At 35.7% G+C, this 17810-nt stretch overlaps 1 protein-coding gene across 2 annotated transcripts in view; it reads left to right on the forward strand.

The window, feature by feature from the left end:
- Positions 1 to 17810, forward strand: part of spon1b (spondin 1b) — a 153355-nt gene that overhangs the window by 111293 nt on the left and 24252 nt on the right. For both annotated transcript variants that reach the window (XM_005174346.5, NM_131517.1), the window contains 4 exon segments: positions 6086 to 6150; positions 10355 to 10556; positions 12192 to 12332; positions 16195 to 16270. In XM_005174346.5, coding sequence (XP_005174403.1) covers positions 6086 to 6150; positions 10355 to 10556; positions 12192 to 12332; positions 16195 to 16270 — 484 coding nt within the window.

Genomic DNA, 17810 nt, shown 5'->3' on the forward strand with positions numbered 1-17810 from the left:
CAAAACACCAAAGCAAAATCAAAAGTGCACTTGCCTCAAGGTGATAAAAGTTGAATCGGAGACAGACGTGTTCTTCACAGAAGCCTTTTGGGAGCCGTAGACACTCTCAAAGGTTGAAAAATCGCCAGTCAGCCATGAACAAAATGTCTTTCTGTTTTCTTGAAGCTTCTCCTGTACATCCCTCCCTAAAACCCTCAAGGAGGTCAAAAAGCTTCAGAAGAACTTAGTTGCTGGCCCACATTTTGGCACTGATGCAGTGTTATTATTTCACACCACAGTCTAGTATGCTCATGTTCAAACCACTAGAGAAGTTTTTTTCTTGGTTCAGCGGTTTGGTGATTCACTTTGAAATTTCTCTCCCATGTTGTCAATCTAAGTACACTTGATAAATCCTTCAAATAAGCAGAAGCGAAGTCCATTTGGCCCGTTTTAAGGCAATGTATTTCTTTTTGGTTCGAACGCGAGATAGCAAACTACCAAAGTGTTGGACCATAAATTAATATCCTCAAGCATGTGCGGCACCATCTGCCTCTCTGAAACATATTCATCAATTTGACCAATTAGCAGATTAATTGCATAATTACGTCGAGGCAGCTGTGTATTTCTCACAAAAGTGCCAGCATAGCCAGAATGAAGTCTTGGAGGCGGCTATACAATAATACTTCTTTCCAGAATCTTTGTTTGGTTTACGTGTTCCCATTCCCAACCTGTGACAGATTGGTTTTTAAAGACCCCATGGCAGTACACTTGCTTCTTTTTTATATATCAGTATTTAAAGTGAAAAAATGGATTCAAACCGTTTTTGTCATGGGAGCTGGGTGCATTATTAAGGAAGCTAAAGACTTAGGGGTGTCCAGACTTGTACCTTAAGGGCCACCACGTAATACCTGTAACTATACACTGTAAAAAAGCTTGGTTCCACATAATCGATTTGTGTTGGGGCAACATGAATTGAGTTAACTTAATTTATTTTTACAAATTTAAGTGGATTGAACATAAAACGATTAAGTTGTCCAAAACAAACTCAAGAATTGTGTTGTTTCAGCTCATTTAAGAGAGTTTAAACAAACAGCAAACGTTATTTTTAGTGTAGTATAGTAAAAAAAAAAGTATAGTAAAAACTCAATGAGCTGGTTCAAGTGTGTTTAATTAGAATAGGAGCTAAAATATGCTGGACAGGACCCCTCAACAAGCAGTGCAGGACACCCTGATCTCACATCCTTAGGTCATGTGTCCATTCAGGTCAGGAGATTAAGTTTTACCTGCACAGCTGCTATTAGCTAACATCCGTTAGACACACATATTCAAACCTCACTCAGATCTGGGTCACGGCACCAATTTAAACCAAAGAGTTGAAGAAGAAGAATTAAAATTGGTGCCGTGACCCGGATATGACCTCAATCCTATCACGGCACCAATGTAACTCTTCTGCTTTTACTCCCCTCACTCTAAGTGTGATTCAAACTAAGATGTTTGGCATGGACAGTGTGCAAGGATACTAAAGACTTAATCTAACACCTTCAACTCTGCTTGCACCGCTTCAAAACAATGTTTTCGACTTTGGAGGTGGAAGCACTAAAGCACAAGGCTGATAAAGACTTCAGTCTCTTGCATCAGACAATAGTGCACCCCTTGAGACTAAGGCAGGGATGTTCACTCACTTGCATGTTAACAGAGCCTTAGGTTTCACTTTGTTCTTTACATAAAGATATCATATGAACACTTGGAATACAACATAAGTGGCTTGTAATACTTTTATACTTTTTGGCAATAAATACATGTAACTGTACCTTTCTTTGAACGTTAAATACTTTATAGAAGTAGTTTGGTTTAGGAATGGATGCAAAGAATGAAATGCATCTGGATCTGACACAGCAGACAAGCAATTGCTAGTCATGGAGTATCCATGAATACAGAATGCTGAAGTGGTGACTAGTGTGTTTAAAGTAAGAAAGACCTAGAGGTTGACTAAATGTCAAGATGTGACGAGAGTGAGAACTTTTTGGTTTCATTGCAGCTGTTATTGAATAACTGTTGCAAAGCAGGTCTTATTGTTGAACCAGTTAGTGTGTCGATAAATATAGAACTTGAATGCACAACAATATATCTTTGTTAACCCATGTGGCCCATATGTGCTATTTCCAAGAATATATGCAGTAGCAGCAAATTTACTTTTAGTGCTCTTGACCTAAACTGATGGCTGTTTTTAAACCTCCAAACTAAATCTGCATGGAACAAGCAATAAACCCTGAATAAGTGAATATTGATTTTTATGCTGCTTTGTATTGGCTGTCCTTGCGTTAATGTAATTCATGCAGACCATCTACAATCCCACTTTGTACATCTGTTTGATGTTGGGCGGCAAACCGTGAGTGTTCACACACTTTCCTCTCTCAGATCTGCATCAAAAGAGCATTTGCCATTTGCATGTTAATATTTTAGTGGTCTCACTTTCACTGATCTGAATGGGAGAGTTTTTGTGTGGACATTTGTAATGACGGGCCGTTTACTGCCTGTAGATTGAGGTTAAGTGTCAAAAGACTTTTTGAAAGCCATGTAGTATTCATTGCCTTTTGACAGATCTGAGCAATCCTGAATCTACTTGCTTAACAGTATCTGGTGCAAAGTAGCCCATTATCACATTATATGTGGGAAACCATGGGGGGAACAGAGCTCATTATTTAAACTAAAATATTACCCTAAATCATATTTCACACTAGCCCAGAGTTTCAAATTCTTGAATCACGTACAGTATATTGCAGACTGTACTGTCATTTTTTTTAACTGTCACCAAACTAAGATCACAACAGCCAGTACAGCCAAGAGTTATGAAATGAAATGAATAAATGACTTTTCATTCCAGTTGACTTGTTTCCATTTACTATTTGACTTTCTAGGGCAGGGGTGCCCAACCTCAGCCCTGGAGGGTCGGTGCCCTGCTGATTTTAGCACCAACCCCAATTAGACACACCTTAACTAGCTAATCAAGCTCTTACTAGGTCTACTACAAAACTCCTGGCAGGTGTGTTGAAGCAAGTTGAAACTAAACTCTGCAGGACATTGGCCCTCTGGGACCAAGGGTGGGTATCCTTGTTCTTGGGTAATCTTGGGTTAAAGTTTAAAAATTAGTTCTTACCCCTCTACAAATTAGAGTTGCATAACTCTCGTTATGTAATAGAGTGCTGGAATGTAACTTAGTGCTGTGTTATGAAGGCCAGCTGGTAAGTTCCCAGACTCAAGAGGCTGTCCATGTAACAACGCTTACATCGGATTAATGAAAGTGAGCCATTAAAAATTAACATGCAGACAGCAAACCCTCGTTTGATACATGGCTGAAGTGAGTTTGTCATCTAAAAATGCTGAGATGATTCAGTGATTGATGCTTGTTTGAATTACCTCCAGAACAAATCAAGTAAAACTAGAGGGGTTGCATTTGGGCCGTGACCCTAAAGCGATTGTGGTGTTAGGGTAGTCCATGTCACATTGTACCTACACTGGGTGTGCAGTCATTGTTACTCTCATTACACCATAGGATCTACAATAGGTTCTTGAAAGGCAATATCCTGCACTTTAGCTTCCACACATTTGCCTAAAAGTTTCTAAAGTTTGTCTTAAGACCTTAATTACCTGGTGCAAGTGTGTTTAATTAGAGTTAAAGACATGTTTTGTTTATCAGAAGTGATGAAAACATTTGGATCACATCAGAAATGGAACATGGAGCAGATTTTGTCATTTTGGCCCCCCAAACCAAACATGCAAGTTCCATCATGCCCAAATATCACTTGGAGCAGTGGGGAAAAAACTAGAAGGGTTGTATTGGTGCCATGACTCAGATGGGTGCAAGGTTCTACCACAGGGGTGCTCGTGAAAGTTGATACTGGGTGTAACATCTTTAGCATTTATGTTAGAGCCCAACCTCTCATCCTAGTACAACTGGAAGGGCGACGTTGGTGCCATGATCAAGATGGGAAGTGCGTTTAGTGGAGGCCAGCTAGTAAGAACTATGGAAGTAAGCCTCACTTTTCTGGCCTCTAGAGGCATACAAGTTCAATTCAATTCAATTCAGCTTTATTTGTATAGCGCTTTTACAATGTAGATTGTGTCAAATCAGCTTCACATAAATGGTCGTAGTAACTGGAACAGTGTGGTTCAGTAACTGGAACAGTGTGGTTCAGGTTTTAGTGTTTAAGTTCAGTTCAGTTCAGTTTAGCTCAGTTCAGTGTGATTTAATCATTACTGAGAGTTCAAACACTGAAGAGCAAATTCATCGATGCGTAGCTCTACCAATCCTGAACCATGCGAGGCAGTAAAATATGTTAGTGTTTGTAGCAACTTTAACATTCTTGTAAAAGCCAAAACGCTCATCCCCGAGATGTTGGTTTGCATCCAACTTGGAGCGGTGTAAGTAGAACTGGGAGGGCTATGTTGGTGCCATGCCCCGGAAGGAAGTGCAGTGACGGGATGGGAGCAAGATTTTGTGGGTAATTGTGGTACTACAGGTGTACTTGTAAAACTTGATAATAGGTGTAGCACCATTAGCATTCATGTAAGAGCCCAACCCCTCATCCTAGAGATGCTGGTTCGAATCCTGCTTGGAGTTGTGTTAATAGAACTAAAAGGGCTAATCTGGTGCCGTGACCCGGATGGGAAGTGAGTTTATTAGAGGCTAGCTTGTAAAAGCTGTGGAAGTAAGCCTCACTCTTCTGGCCTCGAGAGGCATACTAGTGAAATATGTTAGTGTTTGCAGCAACTTTAACATTCTTGTGAAAACCCAAACAGTCATCCCCGAGATGCTGGTTTAAATCCTGCTTGAATTGGTGTAAGTACAACTGGAAGGGCTACATTGATTCCGACAAGACCGTCAAAATTTGCTCTGTCCACCCTGCTATTGGTACTCTTGACAGTCGAACATGTTTACATGTTTTATAATGAAATAATCCAGTTAAAAGCTGTTTGTGTAGTAAGGGTTTTGTGTTCATGTTTAAGTGCTAGAATAATTTCCACAGTTCTATTATATTATTATTGCGCCTGTCCTCACGTGAACGCATCCTACATTACAAACTGCGAAACCCACATTGTAATAATAATCAACCCCTACCTCATTTTTCCTTGGGAACTAAAGTTTACATGGCTGCATCCTCAGGAATCCTCTCATGCAGTACATTCCTATTTGACGCTCTCGCAAGCAGTGATGTGAATGCACAGTTACTCAACTGGCCTCAAGAGGTGCTTTAACAACTGAAATGAGAGGTTGTGGTCTTTGGCATCCTTATTTTTGTCCCTGCTTTCTTTCATGAGACATTATTTCAATCCACATTGAATGGTTCAAGTGGAACTGGAGGGGTTAAACCATGTGTAAAACTCTTGGTAAGAGCTGTGTTTAGAATAAAGATAACCTGCCTTTCAGCACAGTGGGAAAAGCCCTATAATGAACAATGTGGCACAAGCTCTGTTTTGCTGGAGTATTGCGCCTGAAACTGTCAGCGGTGGCGGTACCTTCAGGATCCTGTCTGAATGTTGGAACTGAAAGTCAGACACTTCTTTGAGCTTTTACACTTGCATTGCAATCGCAGCCACACAAGTCCCTAGATGAATACATACAGGGTTTGTCTTTCTAGCTTTTTCTGCAGCTGTCGATCTCTGTATCTTTCTCTTGCCTCAGTCACTCTCTCACTTTCATCATTCGACTCTTTGAGTGTTCTTTACTAATGTGTTTTATTGTAGGCGTTTCTCGTAAGTCTTAATAAAGTATTGTTAAAGTGAGATGTCTTTTCCCTTGGGTTCAGGTATCACATAACAACAAAAAGAAATGGATCAATGCTCCAAGCAATTGCAGAAATCTTAAACACACAATCAGAAGTGAAGTATTGTCATGGATATAAGCTTTTTAGAAGTTCGGGGAGAGAAAGAAAGCTTGGAAAAGAAACTTTTCTTTTTGCAGCGTTGGAAAGATAAACAAATTGAAGAAAGTAGAACACAAAATCCTTTCTGTTTTGTTTCGGCTCTGTTGTTGTTCTATATATAGGATGTAATAAAACTTCAAATTCTCCTTTTCTGTCTGTTTTTCTCCATCTTTCTCTCTCAGGGTGATGATGTTATGACAGTTATCAAAACCAAAGCCCAGTGGCCCGCCTGGCAGCCTCTTAATATGTAAGTTTCCATTTCTTTTGTGCTTTTTTACATTTATGCTAATACACCAAAAAGTGTTTTGACACTTTAGCCACACTTAAACATGCACAAATGTCATTGCGTTAGTCTGGATGACAAAATATCAAACTAAATGTGACTTAAAGTGTCACTTTGGAGCCGCTGTGTATAATAAATTCAAGAACTAAAAACTATCCATATCTAAAAGTTCTTTGATGGGGTTTAAAACATGAAACAGCATAAATTATGGATTTTTTTCTGTAAAAGATTGCAGAAGCAATATCAAACATTGAGAGAAGTTGATTTAGTTTTCTAGCATACATACACAGTATGAAACAGAATTTGCGGTCAGTGAGAAAAAATACTTATATTCAACACGGATACATTAAAATTAGGGATTTCCCGATCAGGTTTTTTGCCTTCAAGTAGGAGTCCTTTGATTCAATACTTGCATAATAACATAAAGGCTTAATAGAGACATGGGAGCTACGGACGAACTCCATATGTCTGTAAACAGGGAGTATATTTTATAACAGGACAAGTGGTTTGTCAGAAATCTTCTTAAAAAGGGATGGCAGAGCTTTCTAGGTGAAATAGTGGCGAGACAGCATTTCAAATTAAGGTTCTACGTTTGGTTTTAATGTGTCTTAACAGGTTTGTTGTGGTTAATGTAGCCTTTTCCTTTCCACCTCAAGCAATGCCAAGTTTACATATCTCACAATGTTGGTGATGGCAATGTTGTCGTCATCAACTTTATAATACCTCCAGACGGCAGACAAACACGCGCTTTTCGCTTCAAGCTACTTCCCTGTTCTGCTTTGCCGGCATTTAACTAATAGGCTCTATTTCACAGAGAAAGCTCTGCCAGCCCTTTTTAAGAAGGTTTCTGACAAACTCCTTTTTTTTACTTTTAAGATGTAACCCATGTTTCGGTCACCACAGACATATGGAGTTTATCCATAGCTTCCATGTTTTTCCTAAACCTTAAGAACAATAAATCATCAAAATAGAATGTTTCCTGAAGGATCATATGCACAATTATGTAACAAAAATTGGATTAACGGTTGCTTAAGATGCAACAAAATTGAACTTTAGTGTGTGTGTATGTATATATTTATACATATATACAGTGTGTGTGTGTGTGTGTGTGTGTGTGTGTGTGTGTATACTTCTATACAGCTCAAAGTGACATTTAAAGGCTTAACTAGGTTAATTAGGCAAGTTATTCTATAACGATGGTTTGTTCAGTACACTATTGAAAAAAAAAATTTGCTTAAAGGTGCTAATAATTTTGTCCCAAAAATATTTTCTTAAAAATTCAAAACTGCTTTTATTCTTGTCGAAATAAAACAAATAAGACTTTCTCCAGAAGAAAAATATAATCAGACATACTGTGAAAGTTTCCTTGTTCTTTTAAATACCATTTTGAAAATCAATATATATATATATATATATATATCAATATATATATATATTACTTGCAATGTGAGATATATTTTGATTTTACAAAAACATTACATTTTCAGGCCCACAACAAGATATTGGCATGTAAATTAATTTTCAGTTTCGTTTTAGTATTTGCAAACATCTGCCGAGGAGCAGCACTGTGTATCGGGTTAGCATTGTCACCTCACAACAAGAAGGTGGCTGGCTTGAGTCCTGGCTAGGCCAACTGGCATTTCTGTGTGGAGTATGTTCTCCCCATTTTCACATGGGTTTCCTTTAGGTGCTCCGGTTTCACAGTTCAAAGACATGCAGTACAAGTGAATTGGATTTACTAAATTGCCCATAGTGTATGAGTGTGAGAGTGTATGGGTGTTTCCCAGTGCTGGGTTGCAGCTGGAACGGCATCCGATGCGTAAAACGTATCCTGGAATAGTTGGCTGTTCATTCCTCTCTGGTGTGCCTTGATAAATAATGGATTAAATTAAAGGAAAATAAATGAATGAATGAAACGTCTGATGTTCATTACGTTTTCACATATGACATGGCAGACTGAGAACATTTGAAACAGTATTATTATTTTCCAAATGTTTCTATGGTCTTGATTCTCCTGGAAGAGTCATTTTCAGTGGAAAACAATAAGGGCTGGTTCATGAAAAAAAAAAAAAAAAAACTCTCTTTAGCACCTGCTGGGTATGTAGATGTTTTTTTCCCGCTCACTAACGAGGCGGTTAATATTTTATGTGCGGTTTTGTTTAGAGAAGGCTTCCGTTTTTTGATGAGAGTAGCATTTCCCCTGCGGTGCTTTTGCGATTGAGGTTAATGGCCTCCTCCAGCTCCAATACATCAGGACATTCTCTTGACCTATTTTAACATAACACTGTCAATTACCACAACCAATTTACCCCATGAAGGGGGAATGGCATGGCAGACGCTAATTATTTCTAACCAGAAGTCAGACGTGTGTGGCACTTTGCTCCAATATTGCACACCATACCTACAAGTAAGAGGCAGAACTTTTTTTAATATATAAATTTAGCCTAGCGAATGCAGGTTTTTCTCCCTTGAGAGGTCTTTATGACTGTATTTTTGTAACTCTTTAGTTACCAAATTTTATTCTTATTTATTTAATTTTATTTTTGATAATGAAATGAAATTATAATAATAGTTGCAATGACATTTTATTTTATAATCACCAACTAATTCCAACTGGTGCAAATAATTGTTATTAAATATTTATTCATTTATTATCCAGCATATGTTTTACGCAGCGGATGCCCTTCCAGCTGCAACCCATCACTGGGAAGCAACCATACACTCTCATTCACACACATACTCTACAGCTAATTTAGCTTACCCAATTCACCTGTACTTTATGTCTTTGGACTTGTGGAGGAAACCGGAGCACTTGGAGGAAACCCACGCGAACGCAGGGGTACATGCAAACACCACACAGAAATGCCAATTGACCCATCCGAAGCTCAAACCAGCGACCTTCTTGCATAAATTATTATCATTAATATTAATAGTATTCATTTATTCTTTCATTAATTTTCCTTCAGCTTAGTCCCTTATTTCTTCAGGCGTTGCAACAGCGAAATGAACCGCCAACTTATCCAGCATATGTTTTACACAGAGGATACCCTTCCAGCCGCATCCCATTATTGAGAAGCACCCATACACTCTTGCATTCACACACACTCTACACTATGGCCAATTTAGTTTATTCATTCACTTGTACCACATGTCTTTGGACTGTGTAAAAAAAACAGAGCACCCGAAGGAAACCCACACCAACACTATGGAGCTAATTGTTTATATTAATATGAAACATGGGAACAATATGATGATAAATGATTGAAAACTCTATAGCAAAAGCAAAGAAATGTTTGGATGGATGTAATTATGTATTTATTGTTAAAAAAATTTTATTTTTTATTTTTTATTTTTATTTATTTTAATTTATTATTTTATTTGATTTATTTTAATATTTCTTTTTGTTTTGTTTAATTATTTATTTTTTTTGTTTTGTTTTATTCTATTCTATTTTATGTTTTTGCTTTGCTTTGCTTAGCTTTTTGCTTTTTTATTTTTTGTTTTGTTTTATTTTGTTTTATTTTATTATTTTGTTTTTTGCTATGTTTTGTTTTGTTCTATTTTATGTTTTGCTTTGCTTTGCTTTGTTATTTTTTGTTTCAATTTGTTTTATTTTATTTTTGTTTGTTTTGTTTTGTTTTGTTTTATTATTATTTTTTATTTTTTGTGTTTTATTTTGTTTTATTTTGAGTTTTGTTTTGATTTGGTTTATTTATTTATTTATGTTTTGTTTTGTGTTTTATTTTATTTTATTTTATTTTATTATTTTATGATGTGTCCCAGATTTATATGTGTTTTAATTTCTCAACTTCTTATCTGCCTGTTGTGCATGGCCCTCTCCCTCTTTTCTTTAGCTCTCAAGTGTGGGCTGTGCGAGTCATAAGGTGCTGGTTTGATGATGAATATTTAATATGTGTTAATCAATAGATCCCAGAAACATCTTCAAGCGTGCTCTGCTGAAACGGCGACAGTTGCTTTGGTGCTGGTTTGTTATCACGGCAATTAGTTTGATTAATTACCATCTGCATGAAGTCTTGAAAATTATGCCTTGGCGCATAAAACATGACACAGGGTTCTTGTAAGCAGCCGCTATGTTTGTGTACAGCCCTTCCTCCAAAACAACAACTTCATATTCGGTTGATTTGCTCTCTTTCTGCTCTTATTTCAGTCGCGCCGCCCCATCAGCTGAGTTTTCGGTGGATCGAGTCCGACACCTGATGTCCTTTTTGACCATGCTGGGCCCCAGTCCTGACTGGAACGTGGGTTTGTCTGGAGAAGATCTCTGCACCAGGGATTGTGGCTGGGTCCAAAAACTGGTGAAGGATCTGGTCCCTTGGGATGCTGGGACTGATAGCGGTGTCTCTTATGAGGTCAGATTTCAAACACCTTAATACTAAGGATGTCAACGATTAATCAGCAATCAATTAAGTAAGGAATATGATGATGGGCTATTGAATTGTCGAACAAAATACCTAGGAGTACATCTATTTCTTATAACACACTAGAGTCTGTTTTTCCACTTTTACTATGATTACCACACCTATAGACCCTGTTCAGATGTTTTACTTCAAGATTTGACTGTTGAGTGTAGGCTGTGAAATCACTAAAGTCAAGATAAAGTTTTGTTAATGAATATTATTATATTGAGGGTGAGTTGAATGGTTTACTTTTGAGTAAACTATCCTTTTAAACTGCACTATACGAAGAAAGAAAATTATTTAAATGTATTTAATATTCAAGTAAATAATTACTTAAAATTATCAAACATTCTCTCTCTAGGTCTGATTTATAAATAAATCCCATCAAGGTTCCTTTCCCTGGGGTTTACTGTTAAACATCAAATGTCTGTTTGTACATTCATATAACTTCAAAACAGCTCTGATGCTTTTCATTCATTCATTCATTCATTTTTTTTTTTCGGCTAAGTCCCTTTATTAATCTGAGGTCACCACAGCAGAATGAACCGCCAACTTATCCAGCATATGTTTTATGTATTATTATGTTTTGCTCGTCTAGAAAATGCTTCTTTATATAAAAATCTTTAATACTTCGACTAGAAACAAGACAAAAAATCTAAGTAAGAAAAGCCTTTTTTGCAGTGCACTCATTCACACACAGACATTCTGGCTTAGCCAGTTTACCTGTACGACATGTATTTGGACTTGTGAGGGAAACTGGAGCACCTGGAGGAAACCCACGCAAACACGGGGAGAACATGCAAACTCCACACAGAAACGCCAACTGAGTCAGCCGGCGCTCAAACCAGCGACCTTCTTGCTGTAAGGCGATTGTGTTACCCACTGCGTCACCCCTGATGCTTTTCATATTTGGAAAAACAAACACTAAACAAAATAAAAGTAAAGTAATTGAAAGCTTTATAAACTGCATGCAAAGTATTTAATCACATGCATTAACACATTAAGCCTTAATTTTTAGTTAATAGAATATTCTGCGTGCCCTGTGGGTTTAATGTGGAAAAAAAAACTTTTATATAACCAAACCAAAAGCTACTTTGTTGTGCTTCTTCGTTGTCCCATATTTTTACTTTACTGCATATTAATATACAAAACCAAAGCCTGCGCTAGATAAATACATACAGACGAACACAAAAAAAGTCAGTAGCATGTTAATATTTACTCAAGCTGCTCAGAGCAAACAGCATTAAGTCTTACACATCACAAATGCTAAGTGGAACAGCGCTTCACATGCTGCCCCCTGCTGGCATAAGATATTTTTCCTCATTATAAAATGAAGTAAAAGCTTAACCAAGCAGTTGGAGCAGCAGTTGGTCTTTGTTTTGCAGCGTTTCTCTAAAGGGCTCAGAGTGAAACACAAGTAACTGTCAGGTGAGGCAGGAAACAAGGCCATAAATCACTGAATTTATGAATGATGCATATGGAGATGAAAGGTGGGAGGCCCTGGCAGATGGCAAGCAAAAGTCACATACTCTACCTCTTTTTTTTTCCCTCCCTCTCTTTCTCTGTCTTTTCATACGTATATATAAGTCTCCCAATAAACCCAGCATTCCACAGGAGCGCATTCGACCCCTGACCAGCTTGGATCACCCACAAAGCCCTTTTTATGACCCATCAGGTGGTCCCATGACACCACTCGGCCGAGTGGTGGTGGAGAGAATTGCAAGAAAGGTGATTTATTTATTTTTTTGTGTGTGTGTTGTTTTGTTTCTTAATTGTTTTCACATCTGTCCTAAAAATTATATATGTAACAGTGATTTTGATGTAATATAAGAAAGTCTGAGGTAATTGTTTTTAATTATTTTTTATTTTTGGAAAGAAATTATTGCTTTGATTCAGCATGAATAAATTAAACTGATTAAAAGAAAGTGTCAGCGCAAAGAGGTCCCCTGAAACCCTCAACCTACCCCAGCACCACCTGTCTAGATCTGTTATGGAATCAACAGAACTTACATACAGGAAGTTTCATCAGATGACTTGAAACAATTATTTGAGAAGATTTAATTAAAGTAATAAAAAAGTTAAGGAGAGAATTTGTTTAGAAAGCTTTTATTTATTTTATTAATTTAAATAACTCTAATATTTTTAGGGAACGCTAAATCATTATTTTAGGGTTGGATTTTTGGTTTATTTCTTGCATGAACTGGATATTTGAAATGTATAATGAAATAATGAATGAATAAAATATATTTTTATGTTTTCTGCAAAAATTAATCAATTGATTAAAAGTAACAGCAAAGACGTGTATGTTGTTATATACAATACTTTTTAATTGCAATTTGTTTCCAAATTTTAAATACAAATAATGTAATTTAGTGCAGTTTTAAAATTCATTTGTATTAAACAAAATAGCAATGAAAGAATATCAATATTTGGTGGAATAATAGAAAATTGTAATGATTTTTAAGTTCAGATATTTCTAATAATTGTTTAAAATGCCAATCCATTTTAGGTCTGATGATTTAGGGGATATATATATATATATATATATATATATATATATATATATATATATATATATATATATATATATATATATATATATATATATATAACAGATTTTTTATTATTATTAATTTTATTAAAAATTTTAAATACAATTTTTCTGTTTATCAAAATCATTTAATAAAATGATGCATCATCATTTATTAAGTGTAAAAATTGTTAAATTGTTGAATATTTGTTTATTAATTTTATTTGTTACTTACTGTATGTCGTTTAAAGGAAAAAATATTACTTTAGTCAATATTGCTTTTATTACTATTGCTATTAATAATTATAATAATATTAAGAATAATAATAACAACAATACCAATTAACATTTGAGTAATTTCTGAAAGACCATGTGACTCTGAAGACTGGAGTATTGAAGCTGAAAATTCATCATTAAAATCACTGGAATAAATTATTGAATTAAATGATTAACTACTTTCAAACAGTTGATTTATAGTGCAATAACACTTTACAATTTTACAATTTGTACTGTATTTTTGATGAAATAAATGCAGCCTTGATGAGCAGGAGAAGCTTATTCTAAAACATTTTAAAATTCTACTGACCCCAAACTTACAGTACGCTGGTAGTGTACACTTATGCTTATTGCTTTGATTTATTGCTTGCATGAATCCATGCAAATCAGAAATATATATTTTTTTGCAATAGTTAAAGTGATTAAAAGTGACAGTAAAGACTTGTATGTCGTTACATAAAATTCATTTTTATTGTTTTTTTTTTCAAAACTTTAAATACAAATAATGTCATTTATTATTATTATATAATTATATAATGACAACAAAGAAGTCACGATGTCAATATTTGGTGCAATAATCCTGATTTTCAGTCACGATAAGTAAAAAACATTTGTTATTCTGACCAATTGTCATTTTCGAAGAGTAAAATAATCTACATTTAATGACAATATTTTTTATTTGAAATTTGGAAGCCCATGAATCAGACGTTTAAAAATAAAACAAATGTTACTTTTTTACTCAAACCCATACCAAGTAAATACAGAGAACATTGTGGTTGTTTCACAAGTGGTCTCCCTTTTTTTTTTAAAGCTATTGACCTTATTCTTCAGTGACTTCAATGAAGTGCGAAGAATTGTTTCAGAACCTACGATTCAGTTGCCTATGGGAGAATTGACTAGGAATAATAAATGGCAGAAAATGGTCAAACTGCTTGCTCCACAAACAGGTGTGTTCATGACTATACATAAAAAAGAAGAATAATATAATAAGAAAATATTGGTCTGCATCATCAAGCAGCAGAACGAGCCGTTTTTTACATCTAAAAATCAATGGAAGTAAATGAGACTGGAAGATTCCAAAGCGCTTGTACGTAAAGAATAAGGTCAGTATATTTGGTATGTAATTGTTTATTATGCACGGTAAAAATATTGCTTCCTTAAAATTATTAATTGAGTCAAATGAACTTTTCTAGCCATCTCAACTAACATCAATCAAATTCATTAAAAATATTACGTTAATCTTTGTAAAACTAAAGAAAAGTATTTAGTTTAAACTTGATTTACTTATTCAGATAAGTTCAATCAATATAAACATTATTGATATTTTGACTTACTGTCAGTAAAATGTTTATTGTGTAAGTTAATTTATAAAAATGCTAATAATTTAATAAAAGTGTTAATAACTTTTGCTTTAATTTTTAATTTACAAAATGGTGCATTTTTAAATGTATAATTTTTAAATAGATTCTTATATAATAGAATTATATTCATCCGTTTCTTAGCATTCACTACAAACAACAGTGTTGTTTATTATAGTTACTCACCCTGAATGGCTGAGTCACAAAAGTCCATTTGCTAAACAAACTAAAGCAATTGCTTACAAAAATATGCCAAGGCAAAATGACTAGTAATAATTATGGCAGAAACTGCTTCCTCTACAAACAAATGTGTTCATGATTATACATAAAAAGTAGAAAAATATAATAAGAAAATGTGAGTCTGCAACATCAAGCAACAGAACGAGCCATTTTTAACGTCTAAAAAACAATGGAAGTGAATGTGAGCGGAAGATTCCAATGGCTTTGCCCGCTCGTACGTAAATAATAAGGTCAATATATTCGGTATGTAACTGTATATTATGCACTGTAAAAAAATATTGCTTCCTTAAATTTATTAGTTGAATCAAATTAATTTTTCTAGCCATCTCAACTCACATCAATCAAACTGACTAAAAATATTACTTTAGCCTTTGTATAATTTTTTTTTTTTTGTTGAAACCTGATTAACTTATTTAGATAAGTTTAATCAACTAAAAAATTATTCTTGTCTTGACTTTGTGTCATTAAAATCTTCATAGTGTGTAAGTTAATCTTTAAAAATGCTAATAATGTAATTACTGTTAATGTAATTTTATAACTGTATAATAACCATTACAGTTAATGATTTTATAACTGTTAATGCTAACTTTAGCTCTCTTAACAATTTTCCTTTCGTTTTTACTTTAAGAGTTTGAGCTTGTTTTAATAGGAATGTATCACTGTTTATTCTAAGTTCTCCTCCAAAACTATGAGTTTCTTAGTATTCACAACGAACAGCTGTGTTGTTTATTATAGTTACTAACCCTGAATTGCTGAGTCATAAAAGTCTATTTGCTAAACAAACTAAAGCAATTGCTTATAAAAAATATGCCAAGGCAAGCACTCATGATACACCAAAACCGCAGCAGCGCTCATAACACATCTGTTATCCTTCATATGACAGCGTTTGGAGGATTCGATCCCAAAATCATCCATTCTGGAACTTATCGGCTTCCAGATCCAGAGCTGTTAATATTCCACAGCAGATGTTTCATCTCTATCTCACAGCTGGGAAGAATCTCATCTTTAAGCTTTTGAGTGGGGTAAAGCGTGGGATTGCTTCTAGCCAGCTAGTTTACAATCATCTGCCCCCGGAGAATCTTTTTTTTTTTTCTCATGCGCTGGGCTTAGCGTGATAGTGATCAGATGGCAAATGGTGGATCTTATCAGGCGCTGTGATGTTGATCCATGTTCTTCCAATCTGCAGGGAGAGCAGTGCAATACCGTGCCCGACACGATAGACGATATCGTCGCTGATATTGCTCAGGAGGAGAAGGAGGAAGGTGCGTACGGCAACGCTATCTTATCCAATTTGTAGCACCTCATTTAAAAACATAGCCACCGGACAGTTTAATGAACAAGGCGGCCAGCAGGTATCTTAGAGTAAACCTCCCAATGTCCCTTCTGTCACGGTTAAGTCAACCAGCAGGAATATGAAGAAGAATATGCTTTACCATGGTACACTTCAATTATGTTTGTTGGCTAATGCACCGTGCCAGATTATTACCTGTAGTTTCCCTCCACATTTGGGAATGGAAAAAGAGGAGGACTTAAACAAACAACATACAGCGGCACCAAGATTTCTGCACTACTATAGCAGTTATTAGTCCTGTTTGATAGTGGAGAAAAAAGATATATATGTAATTCTAGAATAGCAGGTACAGTACATTTCAAACATTTTACATAAAATAACATTCATAAACTGGAATGTGAAGTAAACTTTATTATTAATGTTATATAAGGCAAAATGTGGTCGATAACATCTGATTTTGTTACCAATCGTTGGCTACAACTTATTGTTGAAGCACTGACAGAGTTGATATTTCCTAACATTTTGTGCTTTAGCTCAAGATGCTAACATCAAACCAGACACTAAAGGGCATGTTTAAAACCCAATGTAATGTCCCAGGCACACACAACATCATAAGATGTTAATATTAGGTTAGATTTAGGTTGTGGTACCTGGTGACCAAAATTTAATGTCAAGTCAGCGTCTATGGACAACGTTATTTTGTTGTCCAACAACGAGGTCAAATGATCTTGATATTTGGTTGATATTAGGTTGTGTTGCAACGTGGCCAACATCTTAAACCAACGTCTTATTGACGTCAAATACTGACATTTATTCGTCATGTATGGCAACCAAAACATCTAACCTTCCAGAATTTCCGGCCAGAGAAAGTGACATCAGAGCAAGTCACATACTTTTTTATCAATGCTTTAAAGATTGTCATGCCTTTTAATAGATCTAAATGGGATACAGCCACACACTTTTTTTTCAATTCAATTCACCTTTATTTTTATAGCGCTTTTACAATGTAGATTGTGTCAAAGCAGCTTCACATAGAATATCATAGTAAATTGAAACAGTGTCCGTTCAGTTTTCAGAGTTTAAGTTCAGTTTAGCTCAGTTCAGTGTGGTTTAATAATTAATACTAAGAGCCCAAACACTGAGGAGCAAATTCATCGATGTGCAGCTCTACAAATGCCGAACCATGCAAGCCAGTGGCAACAGCAGCAAGAAAAAAAACTTCACCAATTGGTGAAAGTGAAGATTTTAAAAACCTCGAGAGAAACCAGCCTCAGTTAGGCACGGCCATTCATTTTATGGTCAAACGTCTTGTGCAGAGCTGCTGTCAGGCGCTGAAGGCTGGAGAACGCTGGACATCAGCGAAGATTTGTCTGTCCCTGGAGTGTCACAGGAATCAGTCTTATGCTCTTCACTCTTCCAAGACCGCCACAGCAGCTGCTCAGGATACGGCCCGGTCCAGGATTATGGAAACCTTGGGTTCATCTCGTCGCTGGTCTTGGATCACATCAGTG

This window comes from Danio rerio, chromosome 25 (genome assembly GCF_049306965.1).
Source record: "Danio rerio strain Tuebingen ecotype United States chromosome 25, GRCz12tu, whole genome shotgun sequence".
NCBI classification, from domain to species: domain Eukaryota; kingdom Metazoa; phylum Chordata; class Actinopteri; order Cypriniformes; family Danionidae; genus Danio; species Danio rerio.